The 25,321-nt window shown below is 36.1% G+C and overlaps 2 protein-coding genes and 1 non-coding gene across 10 annotated transcripts in view; 2 read left to right on the top strand and 1 right to left on the bottom strand.

The window, feature by feature from the left end:
- The window catches only part of RMDN1 (regulator of microtubule dynamics 1), a 68,933-nt gene extending 44,734 nt beyond the window's left edge, over positions 1–24,199 (top strand). For 2 of the 5 annotated variants that reach the window (XM_081816211.1, XM_081816214.1), the window contains exons 8-10: positions 8–38; positions 2,828–2,961; positions 3,430–5,385. In XM_081816211.1, coding sequence (XP_081672337.1) covers positions 8–38; positions 2,828–2,961; positions 3,430–3,480 — 216 coding nt within the window. In that variant the 3' untranslated portion in view covers positions 3,481–5,385. Of the gene's footprint in view, positions 1–7; positions 39–2,827; positions 2,962–3,429; positions 5,386–5,448; positions 5,525–7,996 lie in introns of those variants that run through there. The other 3 variants (XR_014144276.1, XM_081816213.1, XR_014144277.1) reach the window with 3 other exon arrangements.
- Positions 8,549–25,321, bottom strand: part of WWP1 (WW domain containing E3 ubiquitin protein ligase 1) — a 113,193-nt gene continuing 96,420 nt past the window's right edge. For all 4 annotated transcript variants that reach the window (XM_081816208.1, XM_081816207.1, XM_081816210.1 and 1 more), the window contains 5 exons: positions 24,051–24,171; positions 18,829–18,933; positions 15,571–15,667; positions 15,056–15,128; positions 8,549–10,152 (listed from right to left, as the gene is read on the bottom strand). In XM_081816208.1, the coding sequence (XP_081672334.1) occupies positions 10,053–10,152; positions 15,056–15,128; positions 15,571–15,667; positions 18,829–18,933; positions 24,051–24,171 (496 nt within the window). In that variant the 3' untranslated portion in view covers positions 8,549–10,052. The remainder of the gene's footprint in view (positions 10,153–15,055; positions 15,129–15,570; positions 15,668–18,828; positions 18,934–24,050; positions 24,172–25,321) is intronic.
- Positions 11,158–11,263, top strand: LOC115940016 (U6 spliceosomal RNA). The gene has a single exon (XR_004074805.1). It is a non-coding gene; the product is annotated as a U6 spliceosomal RNA (small nuclear RNA).

Genomic DNA, 25,321 nt, shown 5'->3' with positions numbered 1-25,321 from the left:
TTAACAGGCATTAGGCTACTTTCACAGGGCAGAGCAAGGTAACATTTTTCTATTTCATATACTAGTATACTTAAAATTGTGTGAATGCTTTATATATAATAGGAATTTTTATTTATTTTTATTTTTATTTATTTGAGCGAGAGTATGAGCACAAGTGGGGGGAGGCAGAGAGAGAAGCAGACTCCCCACTGAGCAGGGAGCCTGATGCGGGGCTTGATCCCAGGACCCCAGCATCATGGCCTAAACCGAAGCAGACGCTCAACTGACTGAGCCATACAGGCGCCCCGATATAATAGGAATTTTTAAAACAAAAATGTTACTTATTCTAATATACTTCTTTTTGCGCTAGAGATTATCAGTTTTTCGTCTTTATTCAGTAAAAATCACCAGAGTAAGAAGTGGGCTGCTACTGAATTTAGAGCTACAGTTCTGGAATGGTCCTTTATTTGATATGATTCAACTTTCTTTTTTGAGAGGAGGCTTTGACAAGTTAATGGTCTTATTTAAGATTACACAGCTGATTAGAAACATTTATTTAAATGTTTAAAAAAATTTTTTGAGGTATATATTATAATTGACATAACAGTAGTTTCAGGTGTATAGCATAAGGATTCAATATTTGCATATGTTGTAAAATGATTATAATAGTAGTTAATACCTGTCACATTACATTTAAAAAAATTTTTTTTCCTAAGATTTACCCTTTCTCTTCAAAAAGCATTTAAATGAGAGATCTTGTTTTTAAACCAGGCCAGTTTTTGCTTTGTTGCAAATATTGTCTTCTTTTATGAAGAGTTTCATGTCACCCTGGCTTTGAAGAAATGGCCAGTCTACAAAACTGACACCAGCCCATCCCAAGTTCATCCTTTTTAATATTAATAGCACAAACTAGAAGAGTAAAGGACATAAGCATATGTTACCAAATACACCAAAAGAAAACCATTGCAATTCTATTTCTATAAAATTAGATGAAAATTAAAGACTATGTATTAGAGAGCCTACTCATATGGATTTGTTCAGATGTTTTTAGGATAGCAAAAAGTTTTTTTTTTTAATTTCTTCTAAAGAATTATGTCTGAATGTTAAACTATGTCAGTAATATTCTGATTTGCTCTGTTACTGCCTTCCACTGCTAACCTGTTGTGATAGTAGTTTTTATATCATGAATATGAATCTGGGAATAAAGTTTCCTCAAAGAGATTTAGGAGCATAACTGCAAAGTAAAAATAGGGCCTTAGAGAATTAAGCGTTTGGGGTGTTGAGAAAAACATGGTCAGTTAACTCCAGTCATCCTCCAGGTTTTTACCCTATAGGTCAGTTCCTCCAGGCGGTCTTTTTTTATGGACCATATCTGGTTTAGAAGCTCCTCCTAGGCTCTTAGTACCTGTTACTTCCCCCATCATAGCCCTTATCACTCCATAGTATGAGTATGTGAGTTGTGAGTATTGTTTACATGTCTAAGACTAAGTTCGGGAATGATGCGGGCTTTGTCATTTTGTTCACAATTTGTTCCTCAGTGCTTAGCATAACGCTATCAAATTTGCTGAATTACTGAATAAACAGATGCATGGATGAACCCCAAGGAAACCTTAAGTACATCTACACAACATCTCATAAATATGTTCAAATTAAAGAAGTAAAACAGTTTTGGGTTAAGAAGCAAATGGAGTTAACCATAAATTATATCCAGGGAAAAGTGTGCTTTAAATATAGAAGGTCCCAGGTTGATGATAGGAATCTGTATAAAGAATGAATGAAGTTAGTGAGACAGTCCCATGCTTTCATAGGCTTTTTGTTCAGTTTTCCCTGAGCCAAGAATGTTCTCCACTTTTCTGTTAAAATCCTATTCAGCCGCCAAGGCAGCCCAGATGTAACTTCTTAGTTTCTCTGTTTTCTCATAAATGTGTACTTTAAAATGTGTACACCTGTCAAAGCATTTCTATCATTCTTCTTTTACATTTAGTTATGCTCGTTTACCTCTCCTCTTCATTACAAATTCCGAAAGAACAGTCTTTGTTAAATCTGTATTTGAGTATAACCCACATACAGTAAATGTTAATCAAATGTATGTATGTACACTTGACCCTTAAACAATGAGGGGGTAGGGGTCCCGACCCCCTGCATAGTTGAAAATCTGCATATAATTAACTTTTGGCTCCCCTAAAAGTTAACTACTTACATAGTCTATTATTGACCGGAGCATAATACTGATAACATAAACAGTTGTTTAAAATAAAATGTATTTTGTATGTTCTATGTATTATAAACTGTATTCCAACAATACAGTAAGCTAGAGAAAATGTTAATAAGAGAAAATACAATTACAGCACTTTATTTATGGAAAAAAAAAAAAACAACTCTGCGTTTATTTGGACCTGCACGGTTCAAAACTGGGTTAAAGGTCAAATGCATATATATCATGATTTTGTTCATTCATACAGCATATATGTATTGGGTGCATGTTATGTTCTAGGTCCTTAGGATATATCAGGGAATAAAAGACATTAATAAAAAGAGAACCCCTATCCTTATAGAGCATACATTCTACCAGGAACCTCAGTTTCTCATCTATTAAATGGAGTACCTATTTTATAAAATTGTATGAAAATGAGAAATGTAATAGAATGCCTAGCACATAGCACTGAATAAATGGTACTTTACCAATATTTTTTTGAGATTGTAATAGTTGAACAAAAGAGAATTTTAGTTAGCCTAATCTTATATTGACCACAAATTTATTATTAGAATTTAGACTGAAGAAACTGAGCCTTTAAAAATAAAAACAGTTCTGTTTCATCTGAAATAAATTTTTCTTTCTTATGTACAGTGGATCCAAACTTCTACAGCAAAAACTTGCTTCTTTTAGGAAAGACATATTTGAAGTTACACAATAAAAAGCTTGCTGCCTTCTGGCTAATGAAAGCCAAGGACTATCCAGCACACACAGAGGAGGATAAACAGGTGAAGTATCTCCCAATAAATTAAGGCCGATAGGTTTCTACTGAGGCGCACTATTAAATAAAGGTGAATTAAGAACTTCTTTAAAAGTATAATTTGTCTAAATGTATATTGTTGAAAACAGTAGTGTGCATTTCAAATTAAACTCATTAACATTTCTGTTAATTTCCGTATAGCAAGTGTTTAGTTACACTGTCAACAGATGTTATGAATTACTTGCTGCCTTATTCGTGTTTGACATACATGACAGATCAAATAAGATTTCTAAAATAAAAGGCAAACGATGTGTAGTAATGTGGAAGAATTCTCTAAGAGTCTTACCCAGTCCCTGTTCAGTTTTATTTTTACAATGTGCTACCCTGGTTTTTGGGGACGCTTAGAAACCACAACCCACTTTATGAACTTATTAGATTTTGCAAGTTGATAGCTATACTGTACTATTTATTTATAACATGTGTTTTTCCATTTTAGATACAGACAGAAGCTGCTCAGTTGCTTACAGGTTTCAGTGACAAGAATTGAGAATTTTTCAGAGAAGAAAGCACATGAAATATCTAAGAAACATTGCCTTTTCATCAAATTACAAAGATAATACATAAACAGTAACTGTTCTATGGCTCTTTTCTCAGTTCCTTTAATGTAACCATTTAACAAATTAAATATACAAAATTCTAAGTTTCTTCACAGATAATAAAAGAAATAATTACAAAAAGATTGGTAGAAACTTCTCCCTGGCTCAGAGGCAGAGATATTGCACATTTAGGACACCAGCAATACAAAGTGGTATAAGATTTCTAAGGAGGATGGATCACATCAGAATGGGAGATCAAGAAAAAGCTTTGTGGAAGAGGTTTCATTGGGGGTGTGCATTGTCAAATTGGACTGATGCAAAGTTGAGATCTTGCAGAGAAGGTGCAGTGAAAATTAGGTTGTTAGGATGTTGAGGGTTCTTGGTATAAAGTTGTTAAGTGATGGATCTTGGAACCAACCTGCATAAGGAAAAACCTTGTCAGGAGAGGACGGAAAATAGAGTGATTTTTTTTTTTTTTTTAATGTGACATAGTCTCACAAGTGGAGGATTGATTTTGTCACTAGACAAAGCCCATATTCTCTTCCCTAATAATGGTGAAAGGAACACAGAATTAAAGGGTGAAATAGAAATGAAGATGTTTTAAATAGGCAGGATGGTATTACTTGAGGCTGGGATGCCACCACTGCAGAACTTTTATAAAAAGGATTATCTTGAATGTCACTTAGATAAATCAAGAGTGCATGCATAGGTGGGTTTTCCCCAAAGGATTTGGGAATCGTAATGTTAACAGTGAACTGTGCGGGTGTGGGCTGTTTCTGTTATCATGTATATTTTCAAACAAAAAGGAAAACTGAAAGTCCTGGACTCATCTCCAATTGCTAATCTGCTATATTTTACTGTTATGTGTGTATATTTTCATATATATGTTATTTCTAAACTTCTGAAATTGTAGACAACATACTTCATCCCTAAATATTTCAGCATGCATTGTCTCAGAATAAGGACATCCTTCTAAACAAAAACCCGTTAGTACAACAAAAAGTTAACAGTAATTTTTTAAAATCATCTCTAATACCAGCCATATTCATATTTTCTCAGATGTCCCAGGAATGTCTTACACTTTTAAAAACCAGGATCCAATCAGTCATATATTGTATTTGATTTTCTGCCTTGGTTTTTAAAAATCTAGAAGAGTTCTTCCATCTTTTTTTTTTTTTTAAATCCCACCATTCATTGACTTTTTGAAGAGGCCAGTCCAATTATCTTAGATTGTCCCTCATACCAGATTTGCCTTACCCCACTTTGAGAAACACTGTTCCATCTTATTTTCAGTGACTGTTTACTTCTATGTATGTTAAATCTTCTTTGCCTAATTTTTTATCATTTCTCTGATTTTTCTTTTTACCTCTTTCAGTTTCATTTTCTTGGCTCTTTGAATTTGTCTTCCATGTCCCTTACTTTTGATTTTCTTCATCAGATACATTTTGTCTTCAATTTTGAGATGTTTGTCTTTTTCTTCCATTTTTTTTTCCTGATTTCAATCAGCAGGCATTTCACATTTTCATGTAGTTTGTCCAGTTCTGAGTTTTTGAATTTCTAATTTGATTTTTTTTTTTTGGTATCTATATTTACACTTAACTCATTAGTATATTGTGTTAATAACAGTTTTTTTCTGTTTTGAGCATCTTCATCCATCTGAAATCTTCTCCTTTTCAATTTTCTCTGTAGAGTGACTTTCAATATTTTCTGGTGATTTTTGTATGTGTGTTTTGCATTACCAGCAGTACCAGGTAATCAAATGGGAAGTGAAGGGTTTGGATTTGTTCAAGAATAATCTCTATGAAGTAGTTTTTGTGAAATGAGATATCTTTCAGTAATAAAGCCTTTTATGGGTAGGATCTGTCTTCTGATATTTTATAGTGCTTTAAAAAATCTTTTTTGCTTTGAAATCATTACAGATTCATGGGAAGTTGGGGAAAAAAAGGTAGAGATCCCAGAGGTAAACCTGTAACTACAGTACAGTATCAAAACCAGGTAATTGGTATAACCCATAGATCTTACTCAGATTTTACTTCTAAATGCTCTCACTTGTGTGTGTGTTCTATGTAATTTTGTCACATGTAGGTTTTTTTTTTTAACTGCCACTACAATCAAGATATAGCTGTTCCACCAAATCACATATATCCCTAGGGCTATCCCTTTGTGGTCACACCCATCCACTTTCCCTCCCTACCACCATCCCTAATCCTAGTAACCACTAATTTCAGGAATGTTAAATAAATGGAATCAGATTATGTGACCTTTTGAGAATTGGCCTTTTTCATTTGACATAATTCCTTTGAGATCCATCTAAATATAGTCAGTAGTTGATTCCTTTGTACTGCTGATTATATTTCACTGTATTAGTGTACCTGTTTATTTAACCATTCACTGAAGGTCATTTAAGCTGTTCCAGTCTTTGACTCCTATGCACATTGGGTACAGGTTATATCAACATCCAATTTATAGAGCTGTTATTTTCCCTTTTTTCTCCTTTTAAACTAAGGGATAGCTAGCTCCCTTCTCCAAGATGTGGTACATTCCTAAGATTCTGATTGTCTGCACTTTGTCTCTTCCTTTTGAATTCCCAGGAGTCTGATTCACCAGGTCTTACACTGGTTGGTGGCATTTCCTCACTCACAGTGAGACCTATTACTTCTGGGAACAAACCCTAGGACCCCATTATTCTCCTGTGCAGTCCCTACTTAACTGTTGTGTTCCAGATATGACCGCTAGTTTGAGACGCTTATTTCCCCACATGCATGTGAACAGAAGTTTGTAGTAGTCTGTCTTGTAAACATATGGGTGTTTGTATAATTATATATATAATTATAATCACCCATTGGTGATAATAATTACCTCACCTTGTAGATATGTTTACTTCCTTTGAGGACTGAGAATAAATCTGGATTTGGAAAGTGGCTACTCTATAAAAAATCTGAAAGCTCTCAGTTAACTTATTAGCAAAATTTTCCCAACTGAGCGTTTAATCATAGACTGTGAACTAGCTCTGGACTTTGTAAAAATGACTCACTTATCTGTAAAATAAGCATCATTACAACAAAGAAAAAGCAAGAACACACCAACCTCAGGAGTTGTGAGGATGAAAGAGAATACATAAAGGATATACTGTATCAGTAAGTATTTTAAATGTAATTATCTGATTGTGTTCTCCTTGACTGAGATTTGGGAGAGAAAATTTGGAATTTAGGAGATGCCACTTTTTGAGTTGTACCTTTTTGCTTCTACATTATTTGAGGGGTATTTATTTCATTTCATGTGGTGTTCACCATACAACCTATTTTGGACTATGTGTGCCTAGGCATTATTGTACCTTAAGTTTATTGGGATGAAAAAATAGGAGAGTGGATTACTTTAGCAGGGGCCATGAAATTATTTTAATGAATACCCTGTTCTGACCCATTGCACTGCCCAGAACAGTGAACTGTTTTGTCTGTGATGAGGAGTATAAGTCGGTAAAAAGGAGCCTCATAAATGTAGAAGGCTTCTCTGATATGGTCTGGGCTTTTTCCTTGAGACAGTTTACCTTAAGTTTGGCTTTTAAGTTCAACACATTAAAAAAACTGGAGAGTGTTTATAAGACAACCTTTGTTCTCTCATCCACATATTTAAACGAGAAGATTTTTGACTTCTGCAATATATCCACCAGGGTTCAACAAGCATTCAGACTCAAAAAGTCCGTAACAGGCTTACTCAGAAAGCTTAATAAGAGAGGAACCACAGCTGACCAGCAAGTCAATGTCAGGACTCCTTACATTTCAGAAGATGACCTTACAGCAGGCGTCCGTGTAGCAGAGCGTTCACACAGCTCCAGAACTATCATCTCCCCAGGTCACAGCTTAGGGACCTCAGAAGGGACATGCAGTTATGGTTTTCCTCTGGGAAATCCGAAGGTATGGTTTATTATCAATATCTGGAGATTTCCCAAAGTCCAGATGAACTTACCAGTCAGGGGTCATTTTTAACGGAAGCAGTACTGCCTAATGGTATTTTGACACATAACCACCCTATCTAGTTTTAAAGATAGGAGGCAGGTGATTAACTGAAGGCTGTGAGGTTAAAAGGTTTTATTAACTCTCTGAGCTTTAACTGCCACTTGTAGCTGCTTTCCTGGGAAGACAGACAAATCTGGGAAAGTGGCTACTCTATAAAAAATCTGAAAGCTCTCAGTTAACTTATTAGCAAAATTTTCCCAACTGAGCGTTTAATCATAGACTGTGAACTAGCTCTGGACTTTGTAAAAATGACTCACTTATCTGTAAAATAAGCATCATTACAACAAAGAAAAAGCAAAAACACACCAGTTTTTTTGAAATTATGAAATCAGAAATTATGTTGTGCCTGTTACCCATTCATTGGGCTCAGTTTGGTGGTGGTGTCACTGAAATGAAATAACAGTATGAATCTGTCTCTGAGCCTCATTCTTTGCCTGTTTCTTCATTTCAGGCATAGTGAGCCTGTCTAGCCCAGCACAGGACAAGGATGGGAAAAGAGGAGAGAAGGTGAGAGGTAGCCCACATCCTTGGTTTCTCATTGCCACCTGAGTATATGAATTAAGACATAATAAATCCTGCCTGTAGGCCTGGTTTTCTGTCTTGGGTTTGAAATGTGGAAGACCCTGAGTTCTCCAAAATAGCCTTCTTCAGAAAGCTGGTTTGGTCTCTGTAGGTTCTGTGTAGCCTCAACTGGTATATAATAATTTCTTACCTGAAGGGAGGAGGGAGGATCGGCACCCTGAAAGCCTCTTGTCTTCGGTCAGATCTGCTAAATGGTATTCTCACATTCTCACCTCCACTGAATGATGTTCATCAATAACCTCTGTCATGTCATGGCAAAATTTATTGAGCAGTGGTGCTTTCTGTGGCATAATTTAGCCCTTTTGAAGATTGGTCACCTTCTATCACATAATGTCATATACATTAGTACTTGTTTTTAATTCTTTATGTTTCAAGATAGCCCAGTGTCAGATTAGGATTTGGGAAAAGAGTCTATTCAACATAGTGGATCACTGCCTTTATTTCATCTTTACTATGAACTTTGAATAGAAGTGCAGAACACAATCTAATATGTAGAAAAATAAAATTTTGGCAAAACAAAAACTGTTTAGGGAAATTAAATTGTATACTAGTATTTTCCATATGTACTTAGCAGTTAAATATGTTACAGATAACATTGTAAGATGTCAGTTCATGGTTATAAAAAAAATTTTAACTTCCTGAAATTTACACTGCATACTGAAATGATACAAATGGAAATTGAAATTTTTGTTATTAACAAGGAAGCCCAGTTTGCTAAAATAGCATTAGTATCATTCACATCAGATTTTAATTTGTTATACATCTTCGAGTTCAGCAAATGCCCTTGATAATGAAAAATTAAAAAGTTATTAGGACAAAAAATAATGTTTTGATCTATGTAAAAAGGGGGGGTGGGGACCAAAAGATTCTTTAGTATGCTTATATAATTCAGATCATAAAATTTTCATGAAATTAAGAGGAATGAAGATACATGAACACTAAAATAGAAAATAGTTTTCATTTGAGTGTTCAAATGCTTATACAACTCTTCAGTCCATCTGGTTTTATAAAACCAAAACTCTGAACACAAAAGCAGAAATGTTCACATTACCTTATTATATGTTCCTAAGTATCAAACTGCATCAATTTATTATGAATAAAATTTAAAGAACAGCACAGATTTAAAAACAAAAGTACGTAAGTACCTGATTCTTTTTAACTCCACAAATACCTAGCATCCCAAAGTAACATGTAAACAAACAAACCTCTTTGCTGCTTAATGAATTCTTTCCAATCTCTAGAATAAACTAAATGACATCGGCTATAGTGTATGACTTACGCGTACATTATGGTTTCATTCATTACTTTGACTGTATTAGTGATGTAGCAAAGAGGGAAAATTTTCAACTATTGTATTTATTTAAAACGAACTGACAGGTTCAAATGCCTGTCTTCAGAAAAGCCAGCAGCATTTTTTAACATACTCAAAGTAAGATTTGGCCTAAGCCCTTAATACCTTCCTGAACAGCCATGCAACTAAACACCCTCAAAAGGTGTTACATAAGGGAGAAGATCATGAAGCAATTTGTACTTTTTCCTCTGGATACTAGAAACAAGGTAAAGCAAATCCAGATTTTTTTTCTGAATGAACGGCTGTCATGTTTAATATACTCAGAGCTCTATAAAACTAGAGCCACTATCATATATGCTTATATAGATATATACTTATTTTTAATAAAGTCTCTTGCTTGCTTCAGAATTTAAGGATGATCTTTTTCCTGGTCAGTCACTTCAAGGGAACAATAAATAAAGTAGAAAAGGATGAACTGTTTTGCATATTTCTGTGGAAGAACGGAAAACATTTATACTTTGAGAGGTTCAGAAAATTCACTGTACAGAATGAACAGCTTCTATACACTATCTGTGCAATTTTTCTTGGCTGGGGTATTTAAATGCAAGAGCTCCTCCAAGACAAGAAGCCACATTCATTCTTGTCCAAATCCCTCTGTCTCTTCTATTGCAAAAAGAAGTTTTTCCTTTAGTTGTTCATAACTCTTATATGGTGGTAGATCCAAGCGATTAAAACTGAACAAAAACAGAAACAGATGTGTTTTCAATAAAACAAACTCTAAAAAGATTTCTAATACAATATTTCTTAAAGCACATTTGAAAAACTAAATGGATAGAGGAAGACAGAAAAATTTTGCCAGAAGTATTATAACAATTTACTATTATTTAATACTAACACATACAGATTTCTTATGGCAAGCTACTGAAATGAAGACTTGCTCATAAAAATATTTTAACATTTCCCAGAGAAAACTGGAATTACAAGTTGTCACAAGTCCCCCTAACTTTCTCTTGGGTTTTTAAGAGTCCATTTCTTTCATTCACTTACCAGTTATTAAGAATCTATTAGATATTTTTCTGGGAGCTAGTGATAAAGTGAGGAAAAACTACAGTCCCTGTCCTCATAGAACTTACATTGTGGGGTAGAGAGCGCCAACAAATACATACTTTTGTCTTTTCATTCCTGCCAGACTCAAAGAATTCCCTGTGCTGAGTTCAACTGGATGGGGGTTGGCGGGGTAGGGGTGGGGGGTCCAGTCCCCACTCTAAGTGTCTAGTAAAACAGCTCTAATGTAGTTAAAACTGTTCTGTATTTTCATTTTCTTATATGGAAAGTTCTAGATTATCCAGGTTCCCTCCTACCACCCCATCCCATCTGCCCTTGCCCCAACTCCTGTGTAAGAGTCAGGAAACCTGATAAAAACCTTTTGAAACAAGGCAGCCAATTAAAATGGTGTTCTTCTCGGACCATTTTATTTTCTTTGTATGAAAAGTTAAATATATTAAATGGTAGCAATTAAGCAGACCGTGTACCTTCTCTGCTCCCCCCACTTCATGCTTCAAAGTACACTGATAGCAGAGGTCAAGAAAATATCTAACAATCTGTCAACTTTCTAGTTCTTACATCTTTTATATAAAGCCTCCTCAAATTCTGTCATTCTTTCTACTGAATCTCTAGCCTTCTATCACTGCCAGAGATACTTTCCTCAAAAGACATGCCAGTTTAAAAAAACCTTTGCTGTGCTCGCTTTGGCAGCACATATACTAAAATTGGAACGATAGAGATTAGCATGGCCCCTGCCCCAGGACGACACGTGAAGTGTTCCATTAAAAAAAAAAAACCTAAGCTTTGCTGCTTCTAATTCCTATGGATTGAAGGTGTGGGGTAAGGAAGCTTCCCATGTTGTTTGGTATAGCCCCGTATCAACTTATTTAATGTTCTCCAAGAACATTAGACAAAAGACACACTTTTGTCTTATGTTCTACTCTCTCATAATGTGGAATACCTTTTCTAAGAATCAGTCCAAATGCTACAACTTCCTTCTTTCCATCCAAGAATTTTCCTTGAGCATCTTATATAGACTTAATTCTCCTTTCCATAAGTTACTTTTATTTCTCCTTTGGCATTTACTTTACCCTGTATTATGACTGACTGGTTTCTTCCATTAGGTTCTAAAACCCATGAGGGGCAGTCTTCCCTACTCTCCTAACCCATTTAGTAAATGTTGAGCTGAACTACATAAAGTAGATTATCTGAAAACATCCAAAACAGGGTTCTGTTTTAAGACATTAGCCAAAGGATGGAGACGTACTAAAATCTATTCATCTCTGAGTAGTTACTATGTGGATATCAGAATACTGTTTTAAGTTTTAGTTTAGCTTTTGTTTCAGTTCCAGCTTTGAGTCAAATTTGCTACTTTACTTTCTATCTATCTAAAGGGAAGATACTAATACCTTTCCAATGGACTAAGGGAACAGTACCCCGTTGGCTTGCTGCACCACTGTATATAGCCTGAGGAACCCCTACTCAAAGTCGCCACCTCAAAAAGCAAAACATTGGAGATGACAGCACAACTCCATCTGAGACTTAGCAAGACGACTTTCACCATAGACTGCAGCACTGCCTACCTTAGTCACTACTAAAAACTCAAGTGTCTCTGGATCACAACTGTATTCCACTGATCTGAATTAAATCCCTACCTCTTCCCTGTCCTCCCCCTCAGATACTCCATTCTTCCAAACTTCTATTTTATGACTTGCAGTTTTCTACAGTCTGAATAACTCCTCTCTTGCCTTAGCTAAAAATCCAGCTAGTCTGAAACATACCATTTCCCCTGCGGCCAATCAACAAAACTTCTCTCCTCTGAGGCACAATCTAGCTATGCAACCTTCTTTCTGAACTTTTTGCTATCCTCTGTTGATTTCTTGGTCATATTCCTTTCATTCACTGAAAGCTTTGACACCTGGTTCATGTCCTCCTCTCATTCACTTGGATGATATGCAACAGCCATGCATGGCCTTCCAGTTCTCATCTTTAGTGACCTGTTCCTCTACTCCAGTTCCTGACTTCAAGCTAACACCTTGAACCCTATCATCACCAGTAAAGGAAATTTTTAATTAAAAAACTATTCTCTTTCCAGCTTCCTTCAATTAAAATGGCAACCTATAACTTTCTCACCATCCTAGCCTGTCCTCAGATTCTTCCTATCTTTACTTTGTACTTAATCCACAACCCAGCCTTATAACCACTAGCTTGGGAAATACTTTTACATCCCTGCCTCTCCCTCTTTTGAACTTACTAATCAAAACTCAAACGCTGAATGAATTCAGCCTTCTAGTTTTTCATTCCTCAGACCTTAACAGCTGAAAATTACTGGAGGGGAGAATCCTACAACTAGACAGGTGGTGTCACTTATAAAGATCCAAGTAGGCAGTCCAATATTGTGCAGCATTCTTAGCCATATTTTGCTAGTAAATAATTTACTTGGCTACTCTGACAGCTTTCTTTCTCTTCAGAAGTTTTTACTTTCTTCATTCTTAGCCAGTGACCTCACCTTATACTTTGAGAAAACAGAAACCTACAGTGATAACTCTATAGTTTACATCAAACTTTCTTCCTCTCCTATTACAACAAAGGAAGTGTTCTCGTTTTTATCAAAGGCCAATTTCTTAGCTTGTACTCAGCATCCCAGTTCTTTTCGTCTTTCTTGAAGAACTATCTCCTCTGGCTATGAACCTCTCCCCTGCCTCAACAGTCTCTCTTGTTTACTAATCTAATCTAGGCTGGTGTTCTCAAATTTTTTTGGTTATGATCCCTTTTCACACTTTATGTGTGCATTTATTTTGTTGCACTGTATTAAGTATAGGAAAATCTGTTCCCACACAGATACGCAGTTAGAAAACAGATGTACTGTAGTCATTTTTTTCAGGTAACTGTGGCTATTATTCTTAAATACATATTAAGTTTGACAAGGTAACACATAATAGCAGTTCTGAAATCAAGGAACTTTTTCTACCTTCTTATAAAACCCAGTGGTTTATCTTGTACTCTGAATAGATCTTTTACCCATGCATGATTTTGTAACATGCATTGGTCATTTGGAAATAATGGTTCACCAGGTTACAAAGTATTTCCAAATGTTGACACAGTTAATTATGTAATAGAAAAAAAACTGCATTGGTTAAATACCACCAATCTCATCAGAAAAGTTTTGGGAAGCTTTCAAGCTCATGGTGGTTGGTACACACAAGCTTTCCCAAATTTGAATTTTTACCCGAAACCTCAATTTTCATAATTGCCAACAAATGCTGTCAGCTGTTTACCTTGAAGTGATAAGCTTACTTCGTTACTTTTCAAGAAAATGCCTGCCAAGTAAAGTTTGTCAGTCATGCTTTCAAGTAAAAACAGCGTTCCATTAAAAAAGCAAGCTGGTTCAGCTTTCAGCTCAACTGCTGGCTTTCCCCTCCAGACAACCACAATTCCTCTGGTATGTGTGGAAGTGCTTTATGCAGGCTTCCCATTTTGTCTTACAGAATTTTAAAAAGATACATACTCAAGCATCAAGATTTAATAATTTTTTTACTGCTTCATAAAGAACAATTTTGAAAGAAACTGGCTCCCCCCGCCCCGCCCACCACTGCTTTGCTTTGAACTGCAGGTGTGCGGTATTGAAGAATGGAGACAGCATTTTGGTGCCACTGCCTTGATTTTTGCTGAGGCACCAGCAGTTTTACCCACCATTGCTTTTGCACTGTAAGTGCAAGTATCAAAACAATAAAAAGGCAAATTACTGCTTAGTATGAAAATAGTTCTGACCTCCTGAAAGAACCATGTACCTCCTAAGCTACCATGTTTTGCCTGGATGACTCTTAACAGTTCTGTTAACTAATCTCCCTGCCTTCAGTCTTGAATCTAATTCCTCCCTCCTCTGTTGCCAGAGTGATTTTTCCTGAATCTCATTAGTTTCTATTTAAGACTCTTCAAAAGCTTCTAATTGCCCTTAGAGTGAAATCTAAGTTCCTTATAATAGCCTACAAGGCTCTACATAATTTAACCCCTGCCTACATTTCCAAATTCTTTTTATCCCTGTCTCCCCTCATTGACTAACTGCCAGTCACACCAGTCATCTTTCATTTCCTTGAAAAACAATTTCTTACTTTAAGGTCTTTGGAATGCACTTTTCCTGTTTCTTCCTGCACCATGCTATTTATCAAACTCAAACATTATCTTTTCTGAGAAATCTCCCTGACCACACGATCTAGGAGGTTCCCTCTAGTTCTTTTTTACAACACCCTCTTTATTTCCTTCGAAGGACCTTCTTAGTATTCAAATAGTTGACTTGTTTGTCATTTGTGTTCCTTTCCCCCAATGGAGTGCAAACTACATAAAAGGCAGGGAGCACTTCAGTCTTATTTTATACATAGTGGTTATTCTAAATAATTGTTTAATCAATGGATACATTTCTTAGTATAGTAACCAAGTAGAAATCATTCCAAAGTTAGGGTGCCATATTAGTCTGTTCTAAAAACTGAAATTCTAGCTACTTTGATAAGTAAGAACTTATACTGGATCTTACATATTAAAAAAAAAAAAAGATTTTCTGGCCTTCACCTTCCTATTTAGGATTCTTGAACTTACCACGTGTGGCTTCTTGGTAACCAGGTGTCTTTGCCAACTTTTTCAATGCAAAATTTTTGAGGCCCATTACTTCCTAAACCAGGAAGATAAGACAAAATTTATCTGGTTCTTCAAACTTTTTGGTTTTGACAACTAGTTATATAACAGAACATGTCACATAGTCCTATGACTAATACAGAATACAATGTAAATCACTTCTGCCTAGAGAAGGTTCTTATTGCTGCAGAAATCCAGCAATAAGAATTAAATCAGTGGAAACAGAAGTAGCTCTAAAGAATTTTGCTCCCTTCACAATCACCCGAAGGAGCAAAGCAATGGCCAACCAGACAATGTAAGCGGCTTCCATTTTTGTCTTACAAATGGACTTGATATTAACCATTAATTAGTCTTTCTTCTGGTAGATACCGTGTAGAGAGCACAGAAGAATAATCCTTAGATTCAAGTCTGTTGTGTGTCTAAAGGCCATTATTACCACAAAATTATCTACAGAGAAACTGCAGTAAAACTGCATTTACCCATGAGCTCAGCAAATCCTCCTAGAGGTAAACGGCAGGTTCCGGTGACAAACTGTAACAGTCGCATCCTTACTTCATTGTCTGTCTCCTTCACAAACTGTGTAACAAAATCAAATTTACTTTAATATCAATACTAACTTATCTCTAGTACTTAAAACAGTGGATACTTAAATTATTCTTAAATTTCTTCAAGAATTTATTCAGGTTAGGCATATGTTAAGTACACCACGAATGTTCAGTTAATCCGCACAAGCATACCACTGGTCGGCCACTACTATTATTACATCCATCTTATGCAGAGGAACATGGGAGGCTTCAAAAGGTCATACCACCAAAAGGTAACATGTTGATCAGCTACAATATTACAGCTATCACTGATTTAGGGCTCCTGCCAAGGCCTGTGCCATATGCTTTGTGTGTGTTTAGCACTTACAATAATACCTACAGATAGATACTGTCATTAGCATCCCTACCGTATATATAAGCAAACAGAGGACTAGAGATTGTCGTTCTCAAACTGCTAATAAGTGGCAGAACATCTGAACTCAGGTCCCGTTGAGCTCTAACCCAGTTATCCTGACCTGAGTCAACTACCCTTCTCTCCTATAAGCTACCAAAAACAAATGAACACTTCCCAATCGCCCATTCTCAATAGTTTGCGGCATTTTCTCCCACTAAATACTATTTTCTCAACTCTTTGGATTTTTTGTACTTGAAAACTTAAACTATGCATTTTGTTAAAATACTTGGTACATTTACTATCTTTTCAAAGAGGGACATAAATGTGTAATGTAGTGGAATATAGATTTGAATTGGTGGTATAGAAGGCAAGTGAACTTACAGGGCAGTCTGAGTAGAAGTGTATCTTAAAAAAAATTTATAAAAAGTAAACAAAAATATAATTTAAGGATAAGACAAAAAGTGCTAATGATGATCAAAAACATTTCTATATAGAACTGTGCTGAGGTACACATTTCATCAAGACACAAGGAACAGAGATTAGCACATCTGGCATAAACCAACCCATTTCCTAATAACTTGGATTTACATGACTCTAAGCTCAAGCTCCTCAGGTACACAGATACAGATGTCCAAAGGGAAAGTCAGGGAACATGAAGGAGTGAAGAAGCTAGTAAAGAGCTGAGAAAGGAAGATTGCAGACACCTGCATACATTCTGTATGTGATGCAATTCAGATATTTTAGGCCTGAAAATTGATTTATCCCTTTTTAATTTTTTATTCATTATTATTATTTTTTTGTAAGCTCTATGTCCAATGTGGGGCTTGAACTCATGACCCTGAGATCAAGAGTCACATGCTCTACCGACTGAGCCAGCCAGTCACGCCTTGTTTTTTATAATAGGTAATAGATACACACAGCACACAGTATAGAATTCAAAGGTAGGAAAAGGTACAGTATCAAGAGTTTTCACACCTCATGGCCAGTTTTTTCTCAACCTTTTCAAAGATGACGTATTCAGAGACACTTGGCCCTTGAACAACGCAGGGGTTAGAGGAGCTGACCCCGCATGCAGTTGGAATCTCAGGGAAATCCACATACAACTTTTGACTCCCCATAATTTAAGTAATGGCCTACTGATGATCAGAAACCTTACTGATAACATAAACAACACATATTTTGTATATATAGTATATACTATATTCCTATAATAAAATAAGGTAGAGAAAAGTTACTAAGAAAATCATAAGGAAAATACATTTACAGTACAGTGCTGTAAAAAAATCGACATATAGGGCGCCTGGGTGGCTCAGTCATTACGCGTCTGCCTTCGGCTCAGGTCATGATCCCAGGGTCCTGGGATCGAGCCCCGCATCGGGCTCCCTGCTCAGTGGGAAGCCTGCTTCTCCCTCTCCCACTCCCCAGCTTGTATTCCCTCTCTCGCTGTGTCTCTCTCTGTCAAATAAATAAATCTTAAAAAAAAAAAAATCAACATATAAGTAGACTGGCACAGTTCAAACCCTTGTTGGTCAAGGGTCAGCTGTACCAGCAGACACTTAGAATATACAGAATATAAATTTTCCTTTTAACCAAATAGCACATTATACACACCTTCCTTTTCCCTTTAAAATTATACTGAAACATCTCATTCTCCAATATTTTTTGTTAATTTGCATTAAAAAAGAATGATTACAAGGTAAAGAATTACAGAACAGGTATACTGTAATTTATTTACTCAGTCTCCTCCCAATGGACATTTAGGAATTTGGAGTCTCTGTTTAGTATACCAATAATGGTGCAAAAATTATCTAGTATGTGCCATTTTGCATATGTTGAAGTATATTTATAAGATAAATTTGCAGAAATGTCTACATTTCTTTAAAGTATTAATAAATAAATGACACATATCCTTATGAAAAGATTCCACTTCTGGAAAGTCTTTCTCTAGTAATAAACAGGCTTAGTTTTCACTTGAAAATGAGAGTACAGCATACGTAAACCAGAAGTTCAGTCACTGAATTGCTCAAATGAGCCTCAATTACTGGATTTTTGTGAAGAATATCCCTGGCCTAGAGATTTTAAATTCTCAAACACACAAAATGCAAACTCCAATAAAATGTGCTTCAAGATTAGCATGCAGGACTTGGATGAGACCACTCTATTATATAGTTTAAGCTAAAATACCAACACCAAGAAAGGGAGTAAGGGAGAGAAAAAAGAAAAGGAAGTCATTCTTGGGCATTATCCTCTAGATTATTCTAATTCCCTAGCATATTATCGCCTTCAGAGGAATTAAGTATCTGCATTGACTTTCTCACTAAAAAAACATACTACTGGGACGCCTGGGTGGCTCAGAAGGTTAAGAGTCCTTGATCTCAGCCCAGGTCTTGATCTCAGGGTCGTGAGTTTAAGCCCCACACTGGGCTCCATGTTGGGCATGGAGCTTGCTCAAACAAACAAACCAAAGAAAACCTACTTCCTCATTTAACTTCCAGAATTAAGTAGAATTTATAGAATACTTTGATACTACTAGAAACAATATGCTATACTACAAGTATTACCATTAAACTACTACTTAAAGAAGATTCTGTCATTCATTCTCCCATTTGGGAAAACAATCAAAATAAGCAATGGAAACTCCCTTAATAAATGTTCACATATTCAACTTCTGATTTATAATTCAAAGACTAAAAACCATGTCCAAAGGCAGTTTCAGTTTTAAAAATGAACTGTTTTTTAAACCACTGTCTCATGAGAAAACATTCTTTGAACCTTTGTTTCAAAATAAAAGCAAATACCTGCCAAAACCAAATGATTTGCTTGCTGTTTCTTGTATAATGTCGATACACAGTATTTCTCTGCCAATCTGCCAAGTCAACCTCCTGCATGCCACACAACATAACCTGGGAAATGAGCACAGTAGCAGGTCACAGTACAGACTTAGTGAAGAGAATAACTGTATGACTCAGATTTGCCAATGAATACCTATGCACCTGCCTAATTATGTGAACAGCTAGGTACGTGACAACTAATGATCACAGTAAGCAGATCCAACAAAATTTGTAGCAATTTAGAATAAGCATTCTTTGGTACTTTATCTTTTATATTTACTGAACTCAAACTGACAGCACTTGGAGTTACTATTCTTCAAGAAAAACATTAGCTATGCTAAAAGAATCTCTTACTAAAAATATATCCCAAATTAGGTGTCCAAATTATTGTTAGGTTTCAAACATAAATTTCTGGTTCTTTTTTCTTTTTAATCTAATGCCATTTTCTCTATTTAAAGTTAAAAATATACTAATTCCTGTTACTAATTTTTCCAGGCTTTGGGAATAAAATATTCTATGTGAAATTTTCAAATAAGCCCAGGGTATTACATATGGGATGAAAGCTCTTTTTGGCATAATGAGATAGTCTGATACTTATTTCCTTTCTCATTAATTAACGTTGAGCTGCAATTTATATGCAATAACATGCAGGTGTTTTAAGTACAGAGTTAGATCAGTTTTGACAGATAATATACACCTATGTAACCACCACCACAATCAAGATGTAAGATGTAGAATATTCCCATTAGGTCCCTTTTTTGCAGTCAAAAACACCATCTTCGTCTTTGGCTCCACATGATTAATGATATCATCACAGATTAAATTTTTGAGAATGTCATTCATATATATGGTACACGATCAACAATCTTTTCTGTTGTCTCCACCCTCTGCCTTCCCCCATCAACACAATGTTTATGAGATTCACCCACATTGTTGTGGTGCCATGTTTCTTTCATATTGCTGAGTGGTATTTCATTATATGACTACACAATAATGTACCTATCCATTTACTTCTTAATGGTCATTTAGGGGTTACTTCAAATTTCTGGTTTGGAATAAAGTTGTGATGAACATTTATGAAAAAAATCTTTGTATGAATATATGTATTTTATTTCACTTGAATAAATACCTAATAGTGGAACTGCTAGGGAATAAGAGGCTGATATATATGTTTAACATAAGAAACTTCCAACATTATCCCAAAGTGGTATTTCATTTAGTTTTCATGCGCATTTCCCCAATAACAAATGAATGTTTCATGTGTTTACTTGCCATCATAGCTTTATGAGTCTTTGCCCATTCTAGAAAATTTTTCTTTTTACTGAGTTGTAAGAGTTTATATATATATAATATATATTATATATAATAATATCTATAATATAATGTGTGGCTAATTGTTATGTGTTCTCCCCAAGAGAACTGTTTCCTTTTTCAGCTTTCATATTTTATGTTTATGTTTTAAATTAATCTTTCTTCATGGGCTAAAGTAGGAGTCAAGGTTAATTTTCTAACATACGGACATCTAGTTGATCCAGCATCATTTGTTTAAAAGACTTTCTCTTTCCCCATTGAAAAATATTAGCCCTTCTGTTGAAAATCATAGACCCACATAGGATAATATATATGTGGGTCTATTTCTGGACTCTTAGTGTTCCACTGATCTATTTGTGTATCCTTTCAAAAATACCACAGTGTCTCAATTACTATGGCTTAATAATAATTTTTGAAATCAGGTAGTGAACATCCTCCAAGTTTGTCCTTTTTCAAAATTAATTGTTGGGGGAGGGGGCACCTGGGTGGCTCAGTCGTTAAGCGTCTGCCTTTGGCTCAGGTCATGATTCCAGGGTCCTGGGATCGAGCCCGACATCAGCAGGGAGTCTGCTTCTCCCTCCACTGCTCCCCCTGCTTGTGTTCTCTCGCTGTCTCTTTGTCAAATAAATTAAAAAAAAAATAAAACAAAATTAACTGTGGGATGCCTGAGTGGCTCAATTGGTTAAGTGTCTGCCTTAGGCTCGGGTCATGATCCCAGGGTTCTGGGACTGAGTCCCGCATCCTGGACTGGGCTCCTTGTTCAGAGCATGTGGGCAGCGGGGGGGGAGGGGGGGGGAACCTGCTTCTCTCTCTGCCTGCTGCACCCACTACTTGTGCTCTCTCTCTGACAAATAAAAATTAAAAAAAAAAAATTGTTTTAGCTTATCTAGCACCTTTGCATTTCCTTGTAATTTTAGAATCAGCCCGTCAATTTCTACAAAAAATTATTCCAGGATGCTGACTGGAATTGCATTGAATATACAGATCAATTTGGAGAGAAATGACATTTTATAATATTGAGTCTTCTAATACATAACATGATGTATTTCTTCATGTATTAAAGTTGTCTTTAATTTTTCTGAGCCATGTTTTGTGTTTTTAGGTATAGAGCTCTTGCATGCTCTTGGTTAAATTTATTTTTTGGATGCTTTAGTACATAAAACTTTAAGATTTCAATTTCCAAGTGTTGCTGGTACACAAGATACACACTTGATTTTTAAATTATTGGCCTCGATCTGTACCCTTGGCTAAATTCAGTGTTATTTCTAGTAGATTTTGGTAGGTTCCTTAGGATTTTCTAGGTTGACGATCATGTTATCATCCATGAATAAAGGCCATTTTTTTACTCCTTTCCAGTCTTTATAATTTTTTATTTCTGCTTTTGCCTCACTGCACTGGCTGGGCTGTCTGGTATAATGGGGAATATAAAGGATGATAGTAGACACCTTTGCCCTCTTCCCAACCTCAATATGAAATATTCGTGGTATCACCAATTAGAATGATGTCAGGTGCATCTTTTTTTGTTGATGCCCTTTAACAAACTGAGAAAGTTGCCTTCTATTCCTAGTGTGATGAGAGTTTTTACAAAGAAATTGTTACATCTTAGTTTAAAGAGATTTTAACTTATAGAGGGCGATGACTATGAATAACCATTATTTCGAATAATGGTATACATGCCCATTATTGTGGTATTATTCATGGTTAAGACAGATGATGAATGTAAGTAAAAGAACAACAGACTAGGAATAACAACATAAAGCAAAACAACAACAAAAAAGACCTATATTTTCTCATAGCTCTGTACAATGAGCTAAAGGCAAATCAGTAACCAATAAGGGCTTTAGTCTCCTTATGTGTAAAAGGAAATTATTATATGGCCCAACTATTTTACAGGGCTATGTGTGAGACAACTGTAAACTCTACCAAAGGCGATATAAAAGTATGCGCCTATTCATATCCTTTTACAGTCTTAGTTTCATCTGTGCTCTAATACTGGACTCTGGCCATACATCCCTCTTTCACTAGGTGGGCCTCTAAAATAGGAGCGTTGTTTTGTTTTTTTTAAAGATCTTATTTATTTATTTGACAGAGAGAGACACAGTGAAAGAGAGAATACAAGCAGGGGGAGTGGGAGAGGGAGAAGCAGGCTTCCCGTGGAGCTGGGAGCCTGAAGCGGGGCTCGATCCCAGGACCCTGGGATCATGGCCTGAGCCAAAAGCAGACGCTTAACGACTGATCCACCCACACGCCCCTAAAATAGGAGCTTTTAATGGGGGGTATGGAATATTTTAGGTGTATGCATTTTGAAAACACGAAATTATTTTCTTCAGATTCTTAATGAAGTCTGCGATTAAAAAAAAGATTAATACTACTCTAAAAAATATCTTCCATTCTATTCTTCTGATGTGTTTCTGCTAATCTGTACAGTCAAGCTGTTAAAAGAAAGAGACATTAACCAGATTTATAGAGTCTACATTATCAGCCTGAGTTCTGATTTTCATATACTTGTCAGTTTCCAGAAGGCTAATTTCTATATAGGAATTATTGTATACAATTTCTAATGCTAATTTTTCATATGCACATTTGATTATATGAACAAACCAAGTTTCTTAACAGAGAACTGAAGATGGCTAATGTTAAGATACTGCATCCAAAGGAAGCAGAGAATACCAAGGAATATCCTAACAGCCCTACCTATGTTCTAAGCCATATGGGGAAAGAAGACTTCAAGAATTCACCATAACTAATCATTAGAGAAATACGAATCAAAACCACAATGGGATATTACACCCATTAGGGTTGGCTACTGTAGCAAAACAAAGCAGAAAATAACAAATGTGGGCAAAGATGTGGAGAAGTTGGAATCCTTGCACACTTTTGGTGGGAATGCAATATATGGTATAGCCACTGCAGAAAATAGTGGTAGTTCCTCAAATAATTAAATATAGAATTACTTTATGATCCAGTAATACCAGTCCTGGGTATATATCCAAAACAACTGAGAACAGTGTCTCTGAGAGGTATCTAAGACACATCTATATATCCATCTTCATAGCAGTATTATTCACAATAACCAAAAGGTAGAAGCAAACCAAATATCCAGTGACTGATGAATGGATAAACCAAATGTGGTATATATGTACAATGGAATATTATTCAGCCCTAAAAAGGAAAGAAATTCTTACACATGCTACGATATGGATAAACTATAAGGACATTATGTTAAGTGAAATGAGCCAGTCACAGTAAGACAAATACTGCACAAGGTCACTTACAGGAGATATCAACAGTAGTCAAACTCATAGTAAGTAGAATGGTGGGGCCAGGGAAGGGGAAATGGGGAGTTGTTTAATGGATATAGAGTTTCAGTTTTGCAAAATGAAAATTAATCCTTGAGATTGGCTGCACAATAATGTAAGTATACTTAACATTACTGAGCTGTACACTTAGAAATGTTCAAAATGGTAAATTTTGTTATGTGTATTTTACTCTCTCCCATCCCCCAGAAAAGAATTTTTGATATACTTCTAACAAGTCTAAATACATTGAGACCACTAAGAATGGATCTTTGGGGCAACTCACCAGTAAACAAGGATTTCATTAAGTTCCCCAAGTTATTAGTAAAGTTACACTCACTCTTCAGGACCCCTAACAGTGGGCACTGAATGATTTTGTGCCCATGACATCATCATGGTTCAGAGAACTTAAGACCATCACCCCATGCTAGGATTTCAATACCCCCTGAACCCCGGCACGAATAAGAGAATTCTGCATTGTGCTACATCATTTAAAAATGTGTGGACATCCTCCTGTAGAAGCCCAAAAACAGTTCATCCACCCAGTAACATTTCCTAAATAGCATAATAAAAGAGCCTCACCTCCAATTCTTTCTCATCAAAGTACTGTAGCCATTGAAGAGGGACAACTTCATTGAAACCATCAAGGAAAGCTTTGGTCTGTTCCTGCACTCCTCGAGAAAAACGCCACTCTGTCATTAAACTGAAAATAAAGATGGTATTTAAAAATATTTTGTTATGTGAGGTGAAAGCTTAGAAACACCAAGTACTTCTGAAATTCCTTCTCTTTTTCCAAATATGCTATATATATGTAACATAAATGCTGATGTTGTGTATGTAAGTAGTTTAAGAGTTAACACATGCTTCCCCATGAGGAAATCAGTTCCAGCACATCAGTAGCTAAAAAGGATGCTTTTCAAATAGGAAGTTTTTTATTTGTCAGTAAAACAGCCACATTCGAGCACTTATTTCCTGTGCATGTGTAAAAAAATAATTCCAAATACTGTGTGCTGACACAGTAAGGGAAAGGCTACAGTCATTCAACAGGTTCTCCTTCCAGCAAAGCATTTGCCAAGGAAGACTTGAGAAGGCTTAAAGCTGGAGAACTGGTTCTTTACATGCTAATTTATTAGAACATGAAGATTTCCTAACAGAACAGAAAAAGTAATACAAGATGAAAATAAAACATTCTGAGGAGATATATAAAGCAGATGTAGAGTAGGGAAGTGTAATAAAAAAGAAGTAAGAAAGAGAACCTGCATGGTGACCCAGAACTTCCACAAGGGGCCTCACTGATAGTAGATGGGTCTGGAGGTCCCTGTGAGGAACAGCACAGACTACTGATGAGGAGAAGCCACCGATACTAGCAGATAAAAGGAAAGGCAATTTATCCACATTACTCCCCTTCCTGGGACCCAGAGAAAGCTGGTCGTCTTCTCTGCTGAGGGCAAACCTTTCATCCTTGCTGCCTCCACAACTGTTCTCCATCAATTACTCGCCCATGCCCTCAACTCTACCTTCTGACCCTCTTCCCATTTGCCCCCATGGGTGCTCAGACTATTGCTTTCCAAAACCCTTCCTTCAACCCAGTGTTTCTTTTTAATTATTCTCTCTCCTCTCTTTACCACCACTCTTACTAAAAGAGTACTCTGTATTTCACTGTCTCCACTTCTCACCTCCTGTTCACCCAAATTTTAAACCACTGTAATGATTTGGGACTTTCAACATCTCTCCCAGGGGGAAAAACAAAACAATTTTCTTCACAAATGTCACCAAAGAACTCTAAATTGCCGAGCCCCATGCCCTCTTCAAAATTACTCCTGCTCCATGAACTTTCTGAACACTGGGTGGGC

Source organism: Leptonychotes weddellii, chromosome 4 (genome assembly GCF_054177405.1).
Source record: "Leptonychotes weddellii isolate Sample4059 chromosome 4, ASM5417740v2, whole genome shotgun sequence".
Lineage (NCBI taxonomy): Eukaryota > Metazoa > Chordata > Mammalia > Carnivora > Phocidae > Leptonychotes > Leptonychotes weddellii.
The sequence above is the reverse complement of the archived record's forward strand: the minus strand, read 5'-3'. Positions and strand labels throughout refer to the sequence as shown.